The sequence below is a fragment of the Lipotes vexillifer genome, unplaced genomic scaffold (assembly GCF_000442215.2).
Source record: "Lipotes vexillifer unplaced genomic scaffold, Lipotes_vexillifer_v1.1 scaffold363, whole genome shotgun sequence".
NCBI lineage: Eukaryota > Metazoa > Chordata > Mammalia > Artiodactyla > Lipotidae > Lipotes > Lipotes vexillifer.
Genome location: NW_006799724.1, coordinates 1,127,476 through 1,143,030, shown reverse-complemented (window position 1 = coordinate 1,143,030; position 15,555 = coordinate 1,127,476). Strand labels below are relative to the sequence as shown.

The 15,555-nt window shown below is 34.3% G+C and overlaps 1 protein-coding gene across 1 annotated transcript in view; it reads right to left on the bottom strand.

Moving 5' to 3' along the window:
- Nucleotides 1-7: 7 nt before the first annotated feature.
- ZNF804A (zinc finger protein 804A) overlaps nt 8-15,555 on the bottom strand; it is a gene marked incomplete at its 3' end in the record, with an annotated part of 323,875 nt that continues 308,327 nt past the window's right edge. Inside the window, exons 3-4 of the mRNA XM_007471878.1 lie at nt 5,250-5,380; nt 8-3,188 (exon numbers count right to left, since the gene is read on the bottom strand). Of these exons, the coding sequence (XP_007471940.1) occupies nt 8-3,188; nt 5,250-5,380 (3,312 nt within the window). The remainder of the gene's footprint in view (nt 3,189-5,249; nt 5,381-15,555) is intronic.

Sequence of the window (15,555 nt, the reverse complement as noted above, 5' to 3'; positions counted from 1 at the left end):
GAAAGAGTGCATGGGGTAAAGGTGAGAAAGCCAGATGGCTAGGATGAAGAACTGAAGCTGGAATGATTGGCATCTGAGGAGAAGCAACAAAAGTTGGCTGATTCCCAGGACAAAGCCTTGGTCCTACTGGTCCTACTGAGATCTGAGGTAACGATGTTCTGGTGAGAGCTGGGACTTGGGACAGAAACTGTTGGTGTGGTTGAAGCACTTTAAAGGTTCCTGCAGCTGCAGCTGCTGCTGCGGCTGCAGCAGCTGCTGCATGCTGCTGCAAAACAGTATGGTGGATAGCGGTTACAGAGGTAGAACACAAGGGCTGCTGCAAAGGCAAAGGCTGCAGAGGTGTGCTAGGGGGTGGAAGGGCAGCTGGAGGAAAAGTGAATTTGACCTTGTTGGCCAGCATGCTCGGCGGAATGATGTGCTGGTAGACTTCACATGGTAGGTCTTTGAACTTGTCATGGTTTTCTATTGGAATCAATAATGCTTGTTCTGGTAAAGCTAACGGAGCCAGGATCTGCTCCGTTGTTACAAAGGTATGGCCGCTGACATGTGCTTCTTTGAATGGTAATGGTGGTTGTGCATTAAGGATTCCTGAATTAAAACACAGCCACTCAGTTGATGCCTCATTCATCTTTCCTTGTGGAAGGGCCTCAGCCAATTCATAATGACAAAGGTATGATTTAGGTTGTGACTGTCTAAAGTTCCTTTCAATACTAGGCACCTTGAAAGGAATTTGCTTCTCATTAATATTTGTATTCTCACTTCTTTCTTTGTGTTCAAGCAAGGTACTGTCCATTTCTTCTTTTGTTGGGGCACTAGCTATGTAGACTGATGTGGTGGGTTCATTGGAAATCTCTGACAATTCACCAGAAGTGGTCTCCATTACGACCTGCTCAGTTTCACCATTGGTTTCAGAAGGAAGGGGACTGTTAGCGGGCAAAGTCAGTTTATTTTCTACTTGGTCCATTTGTTCTGAGTTCCTTTTGACATTTGCACTTTCTTGTGGTTTTATTTCCTCTGTTCTGTCTTCACTTATTATTTCATCTTGGTGATATAAGGAAGAATTACCTTTCCTGGGATAATCTGTCTTCTCCTTGAGTTCCAAAGCTTCAAAACTGGTGTGGAATCTACTTTTCCTCCTCCGTTTCCTTTTAGGTTTACAAGGAGCAGAAGCATGGGGTGGCCTCAAAAATTCTTCTGGCAGATAATTCTGTTGATCTAAACTTTCATCTGAAGAATAAGAATATGAATGTTGTCTACGTTTTTGATGGCATCTTTCTGATTCATTAATGAGAGAATTATAACCTCTTTTAACTGCCTGGTTCTGACTCATGCATTTCATTTCATTTTGAAGAACTAGGCATCTGTGATCTTGACTACAGCTGGACGTTTTGGCTTTCCAACTGCAGTAAGTTCTGGAGTATGTTAAATGATGTTTCACAGAACGTATCATTGTTGAATTGGATTGTCCATTTAAAACATCTGAGCTCTTTTTACAGTGGTTTTTAGAACTGATAATATTCTTATTATTATTGTGTTCCGTGTTCTGGGTTTTACACGTTTCTTCATTTTCACTTAAGTATATGGATGCTGATTTGGGTCTTTTATCAGGTAATTGCTGTGAGTCCAAGAATTGCTCTGTAGCTAAATACTGTTTTTCTGAAATTGTTTCCAGTAGATTTTTCCTAGTTTTATCAGTGTAACTATTTTCTCTTTCCATTTTGAAATAAGTTTCTGATTCTTTGGTTTTCTTTCCATAATTATGGTGACATAACTTTCTTCTTTTTTTCTTTCTTCCACTTTTATGGAACCAGAGTTCATGAGTATCTTTCAATCTTATTTTGTTGTATTTGCCACCAAGAGCATCCTGTTTTATCTGATTTTTAGTAAAAGTATATTTTTTTGTTTTTCTGATCCTACAGGAAATATTTTTATACCTCTGACTCATACTGTCATTTTTTCCAGAATCACAGCTATTGGAGAGCGTATCATCAGCCAAAAGAGGAGTGACTTGGGTATATCCATTTCTGCTACCTCCAATTTCATGATCAGTAAGTCCTGTCACAGATGTGTCCTTGCAGTCTAAAACTGGTCTCTTGCAAATGTCTTCTCCCTTCTGATGAGAAGAAAGATCATTTAAGGGCAGCTTATTTTTATCTAGATTGTTGTTTAATTTAGTGGACTTGAAGTCAAAACAGAGAGGATTACAGCTATAGGAAATTGATGGTTGAGTAGTTGTGTAAATCAGCATTTCTGATGGCCACTGAAGAACTGTGGATCCATCTTTGTTAAGTACGGGTACAAATGGCTCACATGGTCTTTTATATAAATCCATTTTTTTATGTAGGGTTATATTATCCTCTTCAGAATTTAAAGGGGCCAACATGTCAGGGCTGTGATTTTTATATTCAGCTTCAATCGTGGATGCAACATTGTCCTTAACACTTTCTTCTATGGTAGCTTGCAAAGGCAAGCAGTCATTAGCCATATCAAGAACTATGGATTTATTTCCTAGCAAGTCAGAAGTGTTACCACTTACAGGTATGTCTTCATTAATAATAACATCTTCCAGTGGAATTTGATCTGCTAAAGGGACTGAATTTTGACAATTATCTGCATCAGATGATGAAGGGAGTTGAAACTGGCAAAATGGAGGTAATAGTAATGTATCTTTTTCACTAGAAACTTCTTTCATCTCTTGAGTTTGAGCAGTTTCTTTGTCAGTGCACCTTCCTTCTGGTGGATGAAAAGAATTAGCTTTCTCCTCAGAACTCAAAAGCACATCTGTTGGTGAAGAGAGGTGAAGATGACAAGCACCTGGGACAAATCTACTTTTTCTGCTAAATCCTGTTTCCACAGAGGCATCATCATTGTATTCAGAGAAGGCTGCAGCTGAGGACTCCAGCTTCACGGATGCTTTCTTTGGAAATGCAAAAGAAAAGCCAATTTTGTGTCTGTGAATCCCCTGGGCTTGATCTCCAAGTTGGCTCTTTTTGGCGGTATAACTTTTCACGCTTTCTGGATCTGTAGCAACAGTGGTAACACCTTTAGCATTCTCTTGGCTATGAATCAAAGTACATTTGAAATCTTCCTGGTTATTAACTGAATCCACAACTCTTTGGGAAATTTCATTACAATTTTCTCTCACAGTAACAGTTGTTGACTTGAACATAGGACCACTTCCAGGAGCACTACAAAAATAAACAAAAGTGTGTTTTCATAAAGGACACTTGAGGAAAAATACTCAAACACTTACAACTTAGAAATGTCAGCGTAAGATTTTTTTCAACTTTTAAAATCTTTGTAAGATAACTAGTTTCATGTAGTGCAATTGCCTTCCATAGAACTACAGTTTAATTTAGTTATTGGATATTGTTTGGGGTAACTTGGAGATGATGTCTTGAAGTTACTTTTATAGCTATTAACAGCAACGGTCAAAGACATTTCTATGCTCTCAGCCAGTGTTTCCAGACCAAGAATTTTTTTACCCCCATGGCCTCTACAGTGATATTTTAGAATACGGAACTCTCTAAAATAAAATTACTTTTAATTCACAAATACTCAACATCATTGATCCTATATGGAGAATATGAAGCAAGTTAAAGAAAAACTCTCAGTCATGATGTAAGCAGGGCTGGGAATTCAGTTCAACAATTCAATTCAACCAGTGTTCACTAAGCATCTACCACAGGCCAGGTGATATGCTCAATGAGAGCTCTGAGTCTTTTGGAATGGCTGTTCTTAATATTTAAAAATTATTCTTAAGTTATCCATTATATCATTATATAGAGTAAATATAGGAAAAGACTATACTTATGATGTGGTTTCCATTTATTTGGAATTACAGTATACCATAAATAGTGAGCTCTTATTAAAAGAATGATACTGTCCAGCACATAAACAAAGAAGTACCTAAGTATCATCTTTACCCCAAAAGAATTATGCTGTGCAGAATTTTCCATGCCTTTCTATAAAGTTAGTTTCTCAGAAGTTATAAATGGTCCAAATTTTTTTAATCGAATAATTTCTTCAATATCTAACACAGTGGACTGTTTTATTACCTTGTTTGATATTAAGAATCAACACTACTTAATTTACAGCTAATTAGAGGCACTAAATTACTGGGAAAATCATGTGTCTGGGGGAGCAGTGTAATGTGAAATATTTATGTATGCTAAGAAAAGTAATTTAGATAAGAAGTTTTGCTTCTTTTGTCCATATCTTATTATCAGTTCTACTTCTCTTAATATATTAGACTTTACATTTGCAAATGAATTAAATTACACAGGTCCAAGATGATATGAAATGTAAACTTGCACTGTATAATTTTTCATTTTTTACTACACAGAATAAAAATATCTGGTTGGTATAATTCAACAGTGGTTATGTTTGATATTAGCAGTTCACTATAGAATTCAAGATATATTTGAATTTTATTTTGACTTTTCTAAACCTGACATCTCAAACAATGTTTTGATATGTCAATATCCCCTAACATTACTCTGTATAAAATAAATTTGGCATAAAATAGCTTTGTTTTAAACAATAATCAGAGAGGCCTATTTAATGGGGGGGGTACCCTAAGGGTGGCTGTCTTTTCATAACATTGCCCTGGGCTGAATTTTTAAGTTCTGATTTATAACCTTATAGCTGCTCTCTGTTAGAAGCAGGTCAAAGTGTAAGAGTTGTAAAGTTTTAATAGTCCAGTTAGAGTTCATTCACAGTGAAACTAATTTCAACCTACCTCTGACATGCATAGGGCCTTCCTGACCTTTATATATTAAGAATACATATGGAGCAAGGAACCTCTCTTTTTCACTCCATATGTGTTCTAAAGATCATTGCAAATAAAAGTTCTCCAAATTTTCAATGAAAAAATAAGTTCCTCCTAAAACTCCATTTATAACAAAGGCTATGAGATGGTGCTTTGGTCTCTTCTTCAATCAAGTGTTTTGAATTTCACCAAGACATAGAATAGCTTTCAACTAAGATAGCTTAAAGAGAAGAATAATGTAAAATTAAATTTTTTGCAAACTAAAATTATAGTAATTTGGCTTTTTATTGAAATATGCATTAAACAGGTGTTTGCATAAAACTCAAATTCAATTTACTGTTTACTGCCCACAGAAAGCCATGAAAATGTGAGCATCTTATTCTGGGTACAGAAATAGATAGATTTGTGCCCTTTATTCAGTTCCTTTTTTTTTTGTTGTCATGTTTTAAGAAAACTTAACATTTTACTGTAGACTCACCATACAGTTTCCTTTCTTAGCTCGGCCAGCTTGTGCAGGCGTTGGAGTGCCTTTTCCTGTTTTCTTTCATCTTTCCTGGATTTAGATGCTACATTTCGAGCAAATTCCCTTTGTTTTAGTTCTTTGAGTCTCTATTAAAAAATACAAAAGTAATTAACAGTATTTAGGTCTATGGCAATGTCAAAGTTACTATTGTTGTTGGAATTTTCCAGTACATCATCTTTGATCTCATCTAAGGAAAACACAGCATTTGTGACCATCCACTTCTAACAAAATATTTTCTTGCACTTTTGGCTTGTAAAAAATACCAAAACATATTATTACACTGTATCAAAATATATACCTATACCCTGGTAAATTGGAAAGGAAAAATTTCTTCTTTACTTATTGATTGTTTCCTGCCAAGGTTCTCTGCCTAATTTAGATGAAGTGTTGGAGTCTTATAAACCTCTAATTTTTAAATAAATTCAATTAAGCTTGTGTATTTCAGTTATATATGATAAATTCCATCATATTTTGATGTGCTCTATATTAGAAAGGTGTCTGATCCTTTTCATATTTTTTAAGAGTAAATGTCTTATGTTAATCCATAAGGCAAATACCCTCTACTAATGTGATTTAAAATAATCCCTCTACTCAAATACCAGGCATATTTCCCAAGTAATTCAAGATCTGGGAAGAAAATTAAGTGTCTTTGTGTAAATTCTTTTTATATTGAGCATATGTTTCATCTGTATTAAAGGAGCTCAGTTTGGGGGATGAAGGCCAGAAAAAGAACATGTCAACTTGAATAGAATTGATAAATAGCCATGTATGTAGCATGATTTAAGATACCCCAAAGTGGTCCCATGCCCCAAATATTTCCACTATAGTCTTTCACAGAGACAGTATATAGTTATCAAAAATCATTAAAGTACTGTTTTTTTCTCATGGAGCTCATGTTGTTATCAATCGTGATACATCAGAGTCTTAGAATAGGGCTTTATGAGAATAAAACATATACTAATCACATTTTTATGAAGTGGTTGAACAAAATCTTAATAAATGCCTTATGTATATACACTGATGTATGCCAGGGTCTTAGAACAATGCCTGATCTATAAAAGACCTACTCAGTAAATATTTGTTGATTTACATAGAATCACTTAGATCCTCCAAATTAAGTATTTTCCTACTTCAAAAATAGATATGCTAGGGAATTCCCTGGTGGTCCAGTTGTTAGGACTCTATGCTTTCACTGCCAAGGGCTCGGGTTCAATATCTGGTCAGGGAACTAAGATCCCACAAACTGTGCAGCGCAGCCAAAAAAAAAGTCATGTTAATGAAATAATATTAGATTCTCGGTCAACCTAGATTGTGTCTGCTCAATTTCTCCTACATAGAACCATAACTTAAACTTCAAATTATCTCTAATACTTTAATTAATGGGATTTATATAAGGTATATATATATATATATATATATATATGCATATATATGTATGAGATTACTCTAGAATATTTTAACATAACACAAAGATATTTTGAGATCATTTACATTGACATATTTGTGAAGGAGTTTATTTAGAGTTGAATTTAAATAAAAGATAACCCACGTCATAAATAGCTAAATTGTACTAGTATTTCATAGAAAGTAAAACTTTGACATATATCATTGCATATATCATTGCATCATAACAATTAAATGTAGCTACAATTTTATAATACATATTAAATTATTTGTTATTAAAAACATGTAGAATTAGAGATACTGCAGCAAGAAAGTTTTAATTCTAGATTTTAAATATTCATAGTCTTCGTCATCTGTATTTCCTAAAATCTTGAAGTCATATCAAGACTCATTCAACAATTTATTGATCACCAGCAATGGTCGTTCTGTTAAATGGCTGGGATATTTTCCAAAGAGTAAAGAAAATGTTTTTACTTTTATCTGGTGTGTGTCTCTGTGTCTGTGACTATATGTGTGGGCAAGTGTGTGTGAGTGTATGTTTATATGCATTTTACAGAAATAGGGAGAAAAGACACACAGGAAGAGATAATGGCAATCAGTGGTTGAGGTATTCTTATTGTGCCATACAAGGACAGAACAGGGCTGCCCCAACAATCCCCAGGTAGGCTACCTGGGCAAAGTCACATCTGATCTGGGTCTTAAAGGATATAAAAGAACATGAAGAAGAAGGGTTGGATGTTGGAAGTGAGAGGATATTTGGGGGAAAAGAAAACAGTTTTGTATAAACGTAGAAATAAAAGCATGCACACTCTAAAAGAAAAATGCACGATGTAAAGAAGGATGGCTAGAGCAGAGTGTATTTGTGGAAGTAACGAGAATTGATGAATTATGGGGTCCAACCAAATCATGGGGAACCCTGTCTATCATATGACTAAATGTGACTGTAGGAAACATTGAAGGAGTTAAACAATGCAGTGCCACAGTAGGACTTTTATTTTATAAGATTCTTTTGGCATCAGTATGCATGAAACTTTGCCATAGAACAAGATTAAAGACAAAGCAACCAATAAATAGAATATTACAATGAACCAGGTAAGAAACAATAAAAGCCTTTTCTAAGGGAGTTGCAGTGGAGAGGAAAAGTAAAATTAGTGATTTATTGGATGTGCATAATTGAGTGACCTAAAGGATATGCATTACCTTTACTGAGAAATACCACCTGCCACTGTAAGAAACAGATATTCAATCAAGAGAGGGTTTGAGTTAGGAGGAAGATGCTAACAGAGAATTTGAAAGAAAGTAGAAGGTTAGTTCTCTAAAATAAACATTTAAAAGAATCAAAGTGCCAAGTAAAATAAAGCAAGAAAGTTGCAATACCAATAAAATAACTAACATTCAAAGATTTTTTTTTAATTCTATTTATAAATAGTGATATTTTAAGAAGCAGACATAATTTTTTTTTTCCTACTAGATTCTTTGGGTAACTGGAGACAACAATCAAGATAGATAGACTTGAATATTTTTAATAAAATTTTTAGAATAAATGTTAATTTCTATTATATAAATATGCATATACATGCAAGTTAAAATTACAGTGCTTCTAACAAAAAGCTAAGCTTTTCTAAAGCAAGTATATGAAACGCCAAGAATTTCACTATTTACTGTTTCAAATTAACCATTATCTGACCTAATCCATTTCCACTGACATAATAGTTAAAAAGCAAGGAGTCTGTCAATTATCAAATGCCAGTAGTGTTGTATTATCTGTGATATAACCGAGTGATTGATATGGCTGGAATCGGCCCCTAAATGATGATTTAGGGAACTGTGTACATTTATTTTATTTTTTTAAAATTTTATTGGAGTATAGTCAACTTACAATGTTGTGTTAGTTTCAGGTATACAGCAAAGTGAAGAATGCAAATGTTGTTTTAGTCTTGTAGAGGTTGTCAAGGAGCACTAAACTGCATTCAAGGGTTCCTATTGATCTCAATCTCCCTCTATGTACACATAATTTTCTTATCTCAGTGACAGACTTCCAGATACCAAGGTAAATCAACTTGACTAACATTTAGGGACTATTTAGTTGCAGAGATTATAGGCCTGGTCAAATACTCTGGTCAGTTTTAGGATAAAATTTATCAGTCTTCATATACTTTCTTGCATTTTTCTGCAGAAAAATAAAGTCCTACATCATATTTTATATCAAGTAGAGTAATTTTGAAAGGCAAAAAATAGAAACCAAGTAAATTCTTTTGAGAATGCCAAATGGAAAGAAAACTTAAGTTCCACCCAAATGAATATACAAGATAATACCTGTGAGGCTTATGGAAATATCAATGCTATTTCAAAAGCTTCCTCAACAATTTACTGAGAATCACTCAAAAGAAATTCTTAGTGATAAATGTCAAGACAAGTCAGTCAGCAAGAATTAGAAAATTAAACGTATGCTAAAAGGAAATTGTGTGGCCTAGCTACTGCACTACAAAACAAATTATAATGTACGCTCACATATAATTCAATGTATACTATGAAAATATGAAATAAGGAATGAAAAAACAAAGAATCAATATTCTTTGCTTATGATACCATTTCAGAGGGTCTACTCTACTTTCCCACTGATTTACTTCTCTTAGTCTATAGAGAAACAGAAAGTCACAAGGGCAACACAGGTCATTAATCCTCAGATATGGTCTCAGGAAAACCCATTGAGTTGGATGGTTGGGAAAGTTATAATGATCCTAGCCTCAGGTTAATGGTGGTGTTAAGACAGTGGCAAAGGTTTATTCAATGTGAGAAAGAGAGATAGAGAAAAAGAGAGAGAGAAAGATACCATTTAAATAACACGTCAGTTTGTGTTTAAACATTTAGGTAAATTACATCATTTTACAATTGCAAACAAAACTTTTATGAACATTCTTATATCTATATATTGTACACCTGTCTAGTCTAATTACACCTGAAAGACAGGTTCTTACAAGAAAAACTGCTAGAATAAAAGATAAACATGCACTTTTTTGATGTTTTCCAAACTGCTATTCATAGCTTTATACCATTATTTCACTCTTCGCAACAGCATATTGGGAATATACACAATATTGGGTAGCATCCCTACTAAATTTGTTTAATTGACAGTCAATACGTGATATATCATTAATATTTTGCCTATAATTCGTTTACTAGGAAGCAGAAATATTTTTACATATATATTGGCCACTTGTATTTCTTCATTTAGAATTAATATTGTTCCTTAAAATTTATTAAGCAATATTATACACATTACTTTGAAAATAAGCATGTGAGCAAACAGGTCTAGCATTATTGTCCATACTCAGAGATGACAAAACTGAAGTTAAGCAAGTTTTAGACTTGTTCAGAGTTGTATACAAGTGGTTGAACCGGACTGGAATCAGGATTTCCAGGAACACTTCCTGTGACTTATCTCCTATATTTACTCTTCTATATGTTATTCAAGCTTTCTGACTCTTTAGGACAGGCTTATTGGGATGTGATACAGATTTTCATTTGTCTTTCAGCCAATACTCCTTGAGTGTCCATTACTTGTCAGCTGCTATTCTAAGCACAGTTGATATATCTGTGACAAAGGAGGAAAAATCTGTTTGTTTCATAAAATTTTCACCATAGTTGAGAGAAATGGACATTAAAACATGTAAATAAGTTGTATAGTATAGGTGATAGTGAAAAGTGCTGTGGATGAAATGAATTTAAGCTGAGGGTGCAGGAAGTAAGGGAAGGGATAGCAATTTCAAATAGAGTGATTAGGTAAGGTTTTCTATTAGGCTTATTTTCTATTTCTGTTTAACAAATTACCATAAATTTAGCAGCTTTCAACAGCACACATTATTATCTCACAGTTTCTGTAAGTCAGTATGCCTGTTCTTTGCTCAGTCAAGGTGTTGGCCAGGATGTTTTCTCATCTACAGGCTTGTCTTGGAAAAAATCATCTCAGAAACTCCCTAAGGTTGTTGGTAGAGTTTATTTCCTTCTGGTTGTAGGACTGAGAGCTGCAGCTTCCTACTGATTGTCAGCCAGGACTACTATCTGAGTGCCCAATCTGCCAGCAACAGAAATCAACACTGAGTTCCCAATATGGCACCATTCCCAGGTGTGATCAGCCATTGCCTGGTGGCAGGTTGATTACAATGGACAGCTTCCTTGGGAAAAAAAAAAAAAAAAGGCAGGGTTTTGTTCTTCCTGCAATAGACTTTTACTCTGGATGTGAACTTAACTTTCCTCCATGCAACAATTCTATCAAAACTACAATCTATGGAATTACCCAATGCCATTTCTACCATCATGATACTCCACATTTATGATCATTGTTCTGATCAAGGAACTCACTTCACAGCAAAAAAAAGAAAAATGTGGAAATGGGCCCATTCTCATGGAATTCACTGGTCTTACCATGTTCTCCATCATCCTGAAGTAGCTGGTTTGATAGAATGGTAGAACGACCTTTGGAAGAGTCAGCTATATCTCCAACTAGGTGGCAATACCTAGCAGGGCTGGAGCAATGTTCTCTAGGAGGCTGTATATGCTCTGAATTAGTGTCCAATATATGATGCTATTTTTCTCATAACCAGGATTGAAGGGTTCAAACATCCAGGGGTGGAAATTGAGGTGGCACCACTCAGTATTACCCCTAGTGGTCCACTAGCAAAATTTTTACTTTCTGTACCCACAACCTTATGCTTTTCTGACCTAGAAGTCTTAGTTCCAAATTGCAGAACAATTCCACCAGGAGACACATCAACTATTCCACTGAGTTGGAAGTTATATCTGCTATCTTGCTGCTTTGGGCTTCTTATGTCACTGAATCAACAGGCAATGAAGGGAGGTGCTGTGCTAGATGAGATGATTGATCCTGACTACCAAGGAAACAATAAACTGGTAGCCACAGTGGAGGTAAGGAAGATTATGTCTGGAATACAGGAGATCCCTTTGGTGTCTCTTAGAGTTATCATGCCCTGTGATTAAAGTCAATGGAAAAACTACAACCCAATTCAAGCAGTATTACTAATGGCCCAGACCCCTCAGGAATGAAGGTTTGAGTCACTCCATCATGGAAAGAACCATGACCAGCTAAGGTGTTTGCTAAGGGCAAAGGGAATGAGTAGTGTAATAAAGCAGTTATAAATATCAACTATGACCACGACTAGTTATAGAAATGAGAACTGTAATTGTCATGGGTATTTCTTCCTCATTTAATTATGAAAAACAAAAATATATTTTTTCTTTCGTCTCTTATTCTCTTATCATATACGATGTGTTGAATTTACATCATAGTATTTAAGTGACAGGATATCAAGGAGAAGAGTGAACATCACGCAACAACTTTGTATCATTTTCTGGGGAGGAAGTCAGTGCATTTTCAGTTTTATACAGAATAGTTGTATCATGTTAGGAAGCATATCGCCTGTTGTCTTTTTTTGGAGATCGAGTATAGTTTAAGGAGATACCTATGCATGCCAAATTGATAAGAGACAGACTTATAATGGTCAACTGTATGTGTCAACTTGGCTAGGCCACAATACCCAGATATTTGGTCAAACACCAGACTACATGTCACTGTAAAGGAATGTTTTAAATGAGACTAATATTTAAATCAGTAGATTTTAGATGCTAATCTCATCTAAGATCATTTTTAGATGAGACTAACATTAAATCAGATGAGTAAGCAGGTTTACTCCTTAAATACTAGTAAAGCAGATTACTCTCCATAACGTGGGTGGGCCTCATTCAATCTGTCGAAGGCCTTAACAGATGAGATAAGTACCCCAGGAAAAAAGAATTATACCTCCAGACAGCCTTTGGACTTGAGACTGCAACATCAACTCTTTCTTGGGTTTCCAATCTGGCAGTCTGCCCTGCAGATTTTGGACTTGTCAGCTCCCACAATGTGTGAGCCAATTCTTGAAAACAAGTCAACAGATAGAGAGATAGACAGATAAATAGATAAATATTCTATTATCTCTGTTTCTCTGGAGAATTCTGATTGATACAAGTTTTCACCAGAAGATGGGTATTTAGTTATGTTTGTGGTGAATAATGCAAATTGCCTTCACATTATCAATTATATCCTTCTAATTCATTAGTAGAATTCCAGTTTGGGGATGGGGTGGGGCAGGCAGAAAGATATTCAATTAAAATGATAAAAATTTCAGCCTCCCTGTAATAAGAGTCGATATGTGACACAGGCCTCACTAATTGAATTGTAAGCAGGTGCCTCTGAGGAGGATATGCCTACAAAAAAATAAGCCTCATTAAAGAAAAATTCTTTATGTTTTTTTAACCATGTTTTTCATTTCCTACCCATGTGTAATTGGGAGTCTTAGGTGGGAAGCAACCATCTTTCAATCGTAAGGTTGTCAGCTGGCAGAGAAGGCCTAGATGCTAAAGATAGCAGAGCAAAAAATGAAAAGATCCCCATTACTGCATTATTCTAGGACTGATTACCTATGTAGTTTGGAAAAAAATAAATAAAAGCCAACTTTATCTGATTTTACTTTTATTTGCTGCTGAATGCAATCTTGGCTTATATACCTACTTACTAGATGTGTGACTTGATAATTAATATCAAATTCTTAGACCTTTGTTTCCTCAGATGAAGATGCTGATGATATATAAAGTTCCTTCTAGTTTTTGCATCCTAAGATTGATGCTTTCAATGTCATCTTTTAAGATGGAGTTAGTTTTACTAAATAAAATATGTATTTAGAACATTAATAATAATTACCTTCTTAAATGTTTTCTCTACTACAAGTAAATCCATTACTCCTTTGAATTGGTCCAATACTTCTGTTCCTATTTTCATATATCTTAGTAAGTTAATATGTTACTCACTATTACTGTTTCCACAGGCTAAAAATTTCCTTTAAATTCCCAATAGTTGTTTCTATCAAGAACTGCTTTCAGTGATTTTTGAAAAATCTAAGTATGCTTTCTATCTTACATAGAGCAATACCTTCAAAGAATTACAACTAAATCACCATCTCTATTTCTTGAATCAATTTAACTCTCTTGGAAGACAATATGCACTGGGTTCTATTAGAATGTTAGCAAATATATTTCTTCAGGGAAGCTTGTTATTCAAGTGAATGGTATCACACTTCAATGTGTAATTTCCTTCTAGTCATTATTTAATCAATGGCTTTATGCTGAGTGAATCTGTGGAAGATTCTTTTTTAAATTTCTTTTCCCATTACTATCATGAATGTGTATCATTTGGACTTTTCTCTTGGCAGCTTTAAAAGCATCTAATCTCTTAATGGCATATCAGATCTGAATAATATCTTTCCCCAAGGCCTCTCATTCTTTAGATTCCATTAACTCAAGTTTCTCTTTGTGGACAAAAAACTCATTCTAGTTCTAATATAAAAGTCTTTGCAATCTGTATGTGTTATGTCTAAAACTGATTTTCCAACCATTCAGTTCATTTTCTTAAGTGCTGGATGAGAAGTGTCTCATGCATTTTAAGTGCTCATGAATGCTTCTCAAATTGAATTGGCACAGGATGGTAGTGATTAACTTCCTCATACAATAGGAAGCTTTGAAAATTTGCTAACAAAAATCTCACTAAGATCTTTGGTATACAGGGAAAGCAATGGAAACTTGAGTCTAAGAAATATTGACACTTTTATTTTTAAAAATATACAAACAACTTGAGTGGCCTAAAGTGAAGAATAGTTAAGAATTATGGTTCAATTTTATAAGGAAATACTATGCAGCTACTACCAATAATGTTAAGAGTTTAAAATATTAGGAATATTGTTGTATTATAATGCTAGTTTTAAAAATAGCATGCTAATAATTTTATAATATAATTAAATGTATCTGCATCTATAAAAATAGACTAAAAATGCTAGAAAATACACAAATGTCAATGAATACTGCTCTTCGTAAGGTAAAAATCAGAAGAATTATACTTTTGTTTTCCATTATATGGTATTTTTCCATTTTTTTCTTACTAGCATGTTTTACTTTGAGAAGAGATTTTTAAATTTCAATTTGAAATATAAAAATTAGATATATTTTAAAACTGAAACAAAAATTACCATTGTATGGCTCTTCCTATCACACATTCATTTTTATGGCCTAATAAATAACTAGACTGTTCCAAATACTTCCAAGCTCTCTAAACATGTATAAGTAAATCCTTATAGCCAATACAAAAGGATAAAATAAATCTGGTGAATTTTTTCACACATGATCTTTAACAACATGGAATGATTGTAGGTTGGTTAATATTTTAATCATCTTTTTGGCATAAGTATAGTGGGAAAATAATATATAGGGACAATAGTAGTCAAAGTCTATGAGAAATATAGTATCACATTATATAGAAATAGATATATTTTTTCTCTCTTAAAATTATCTTTATATATGTAATTATGAATGATTTATCATGTATATGTAATGAAATAATGAGTAATGGGTTAGCAAACATCTTCTCTATAGAGTAATTTAACCTTGGTGTAACTTATAGCTGTTTCTTAGGCATGTAATAAAGATGGAATATTAGTTGTGTTATTAGGCAATTTTGCTTATGACTGAAAATAACTCCTCTTTTGCAAACTGCATTTGGGCTGGGAAGAGTGTGAAGGATTTATTAATACTTGGTGGGAAGCCCTAACTGGTGACTTCCCTGAGTGCAAACTAGGTTTGTCCCTTGCCAGGACCATAGAAGTTATACCCACAGAACATTTTGCAAGATATAATTGCTCCTATTTGTGAGATAAGACAAACTTCTAAGCCACAGTGGCTCCCACATCCATCCATGTGATCTCGTCCCTTGACAACTAAATTGTAACTTGAAATGCCAAGGGAAAGAGCTCCC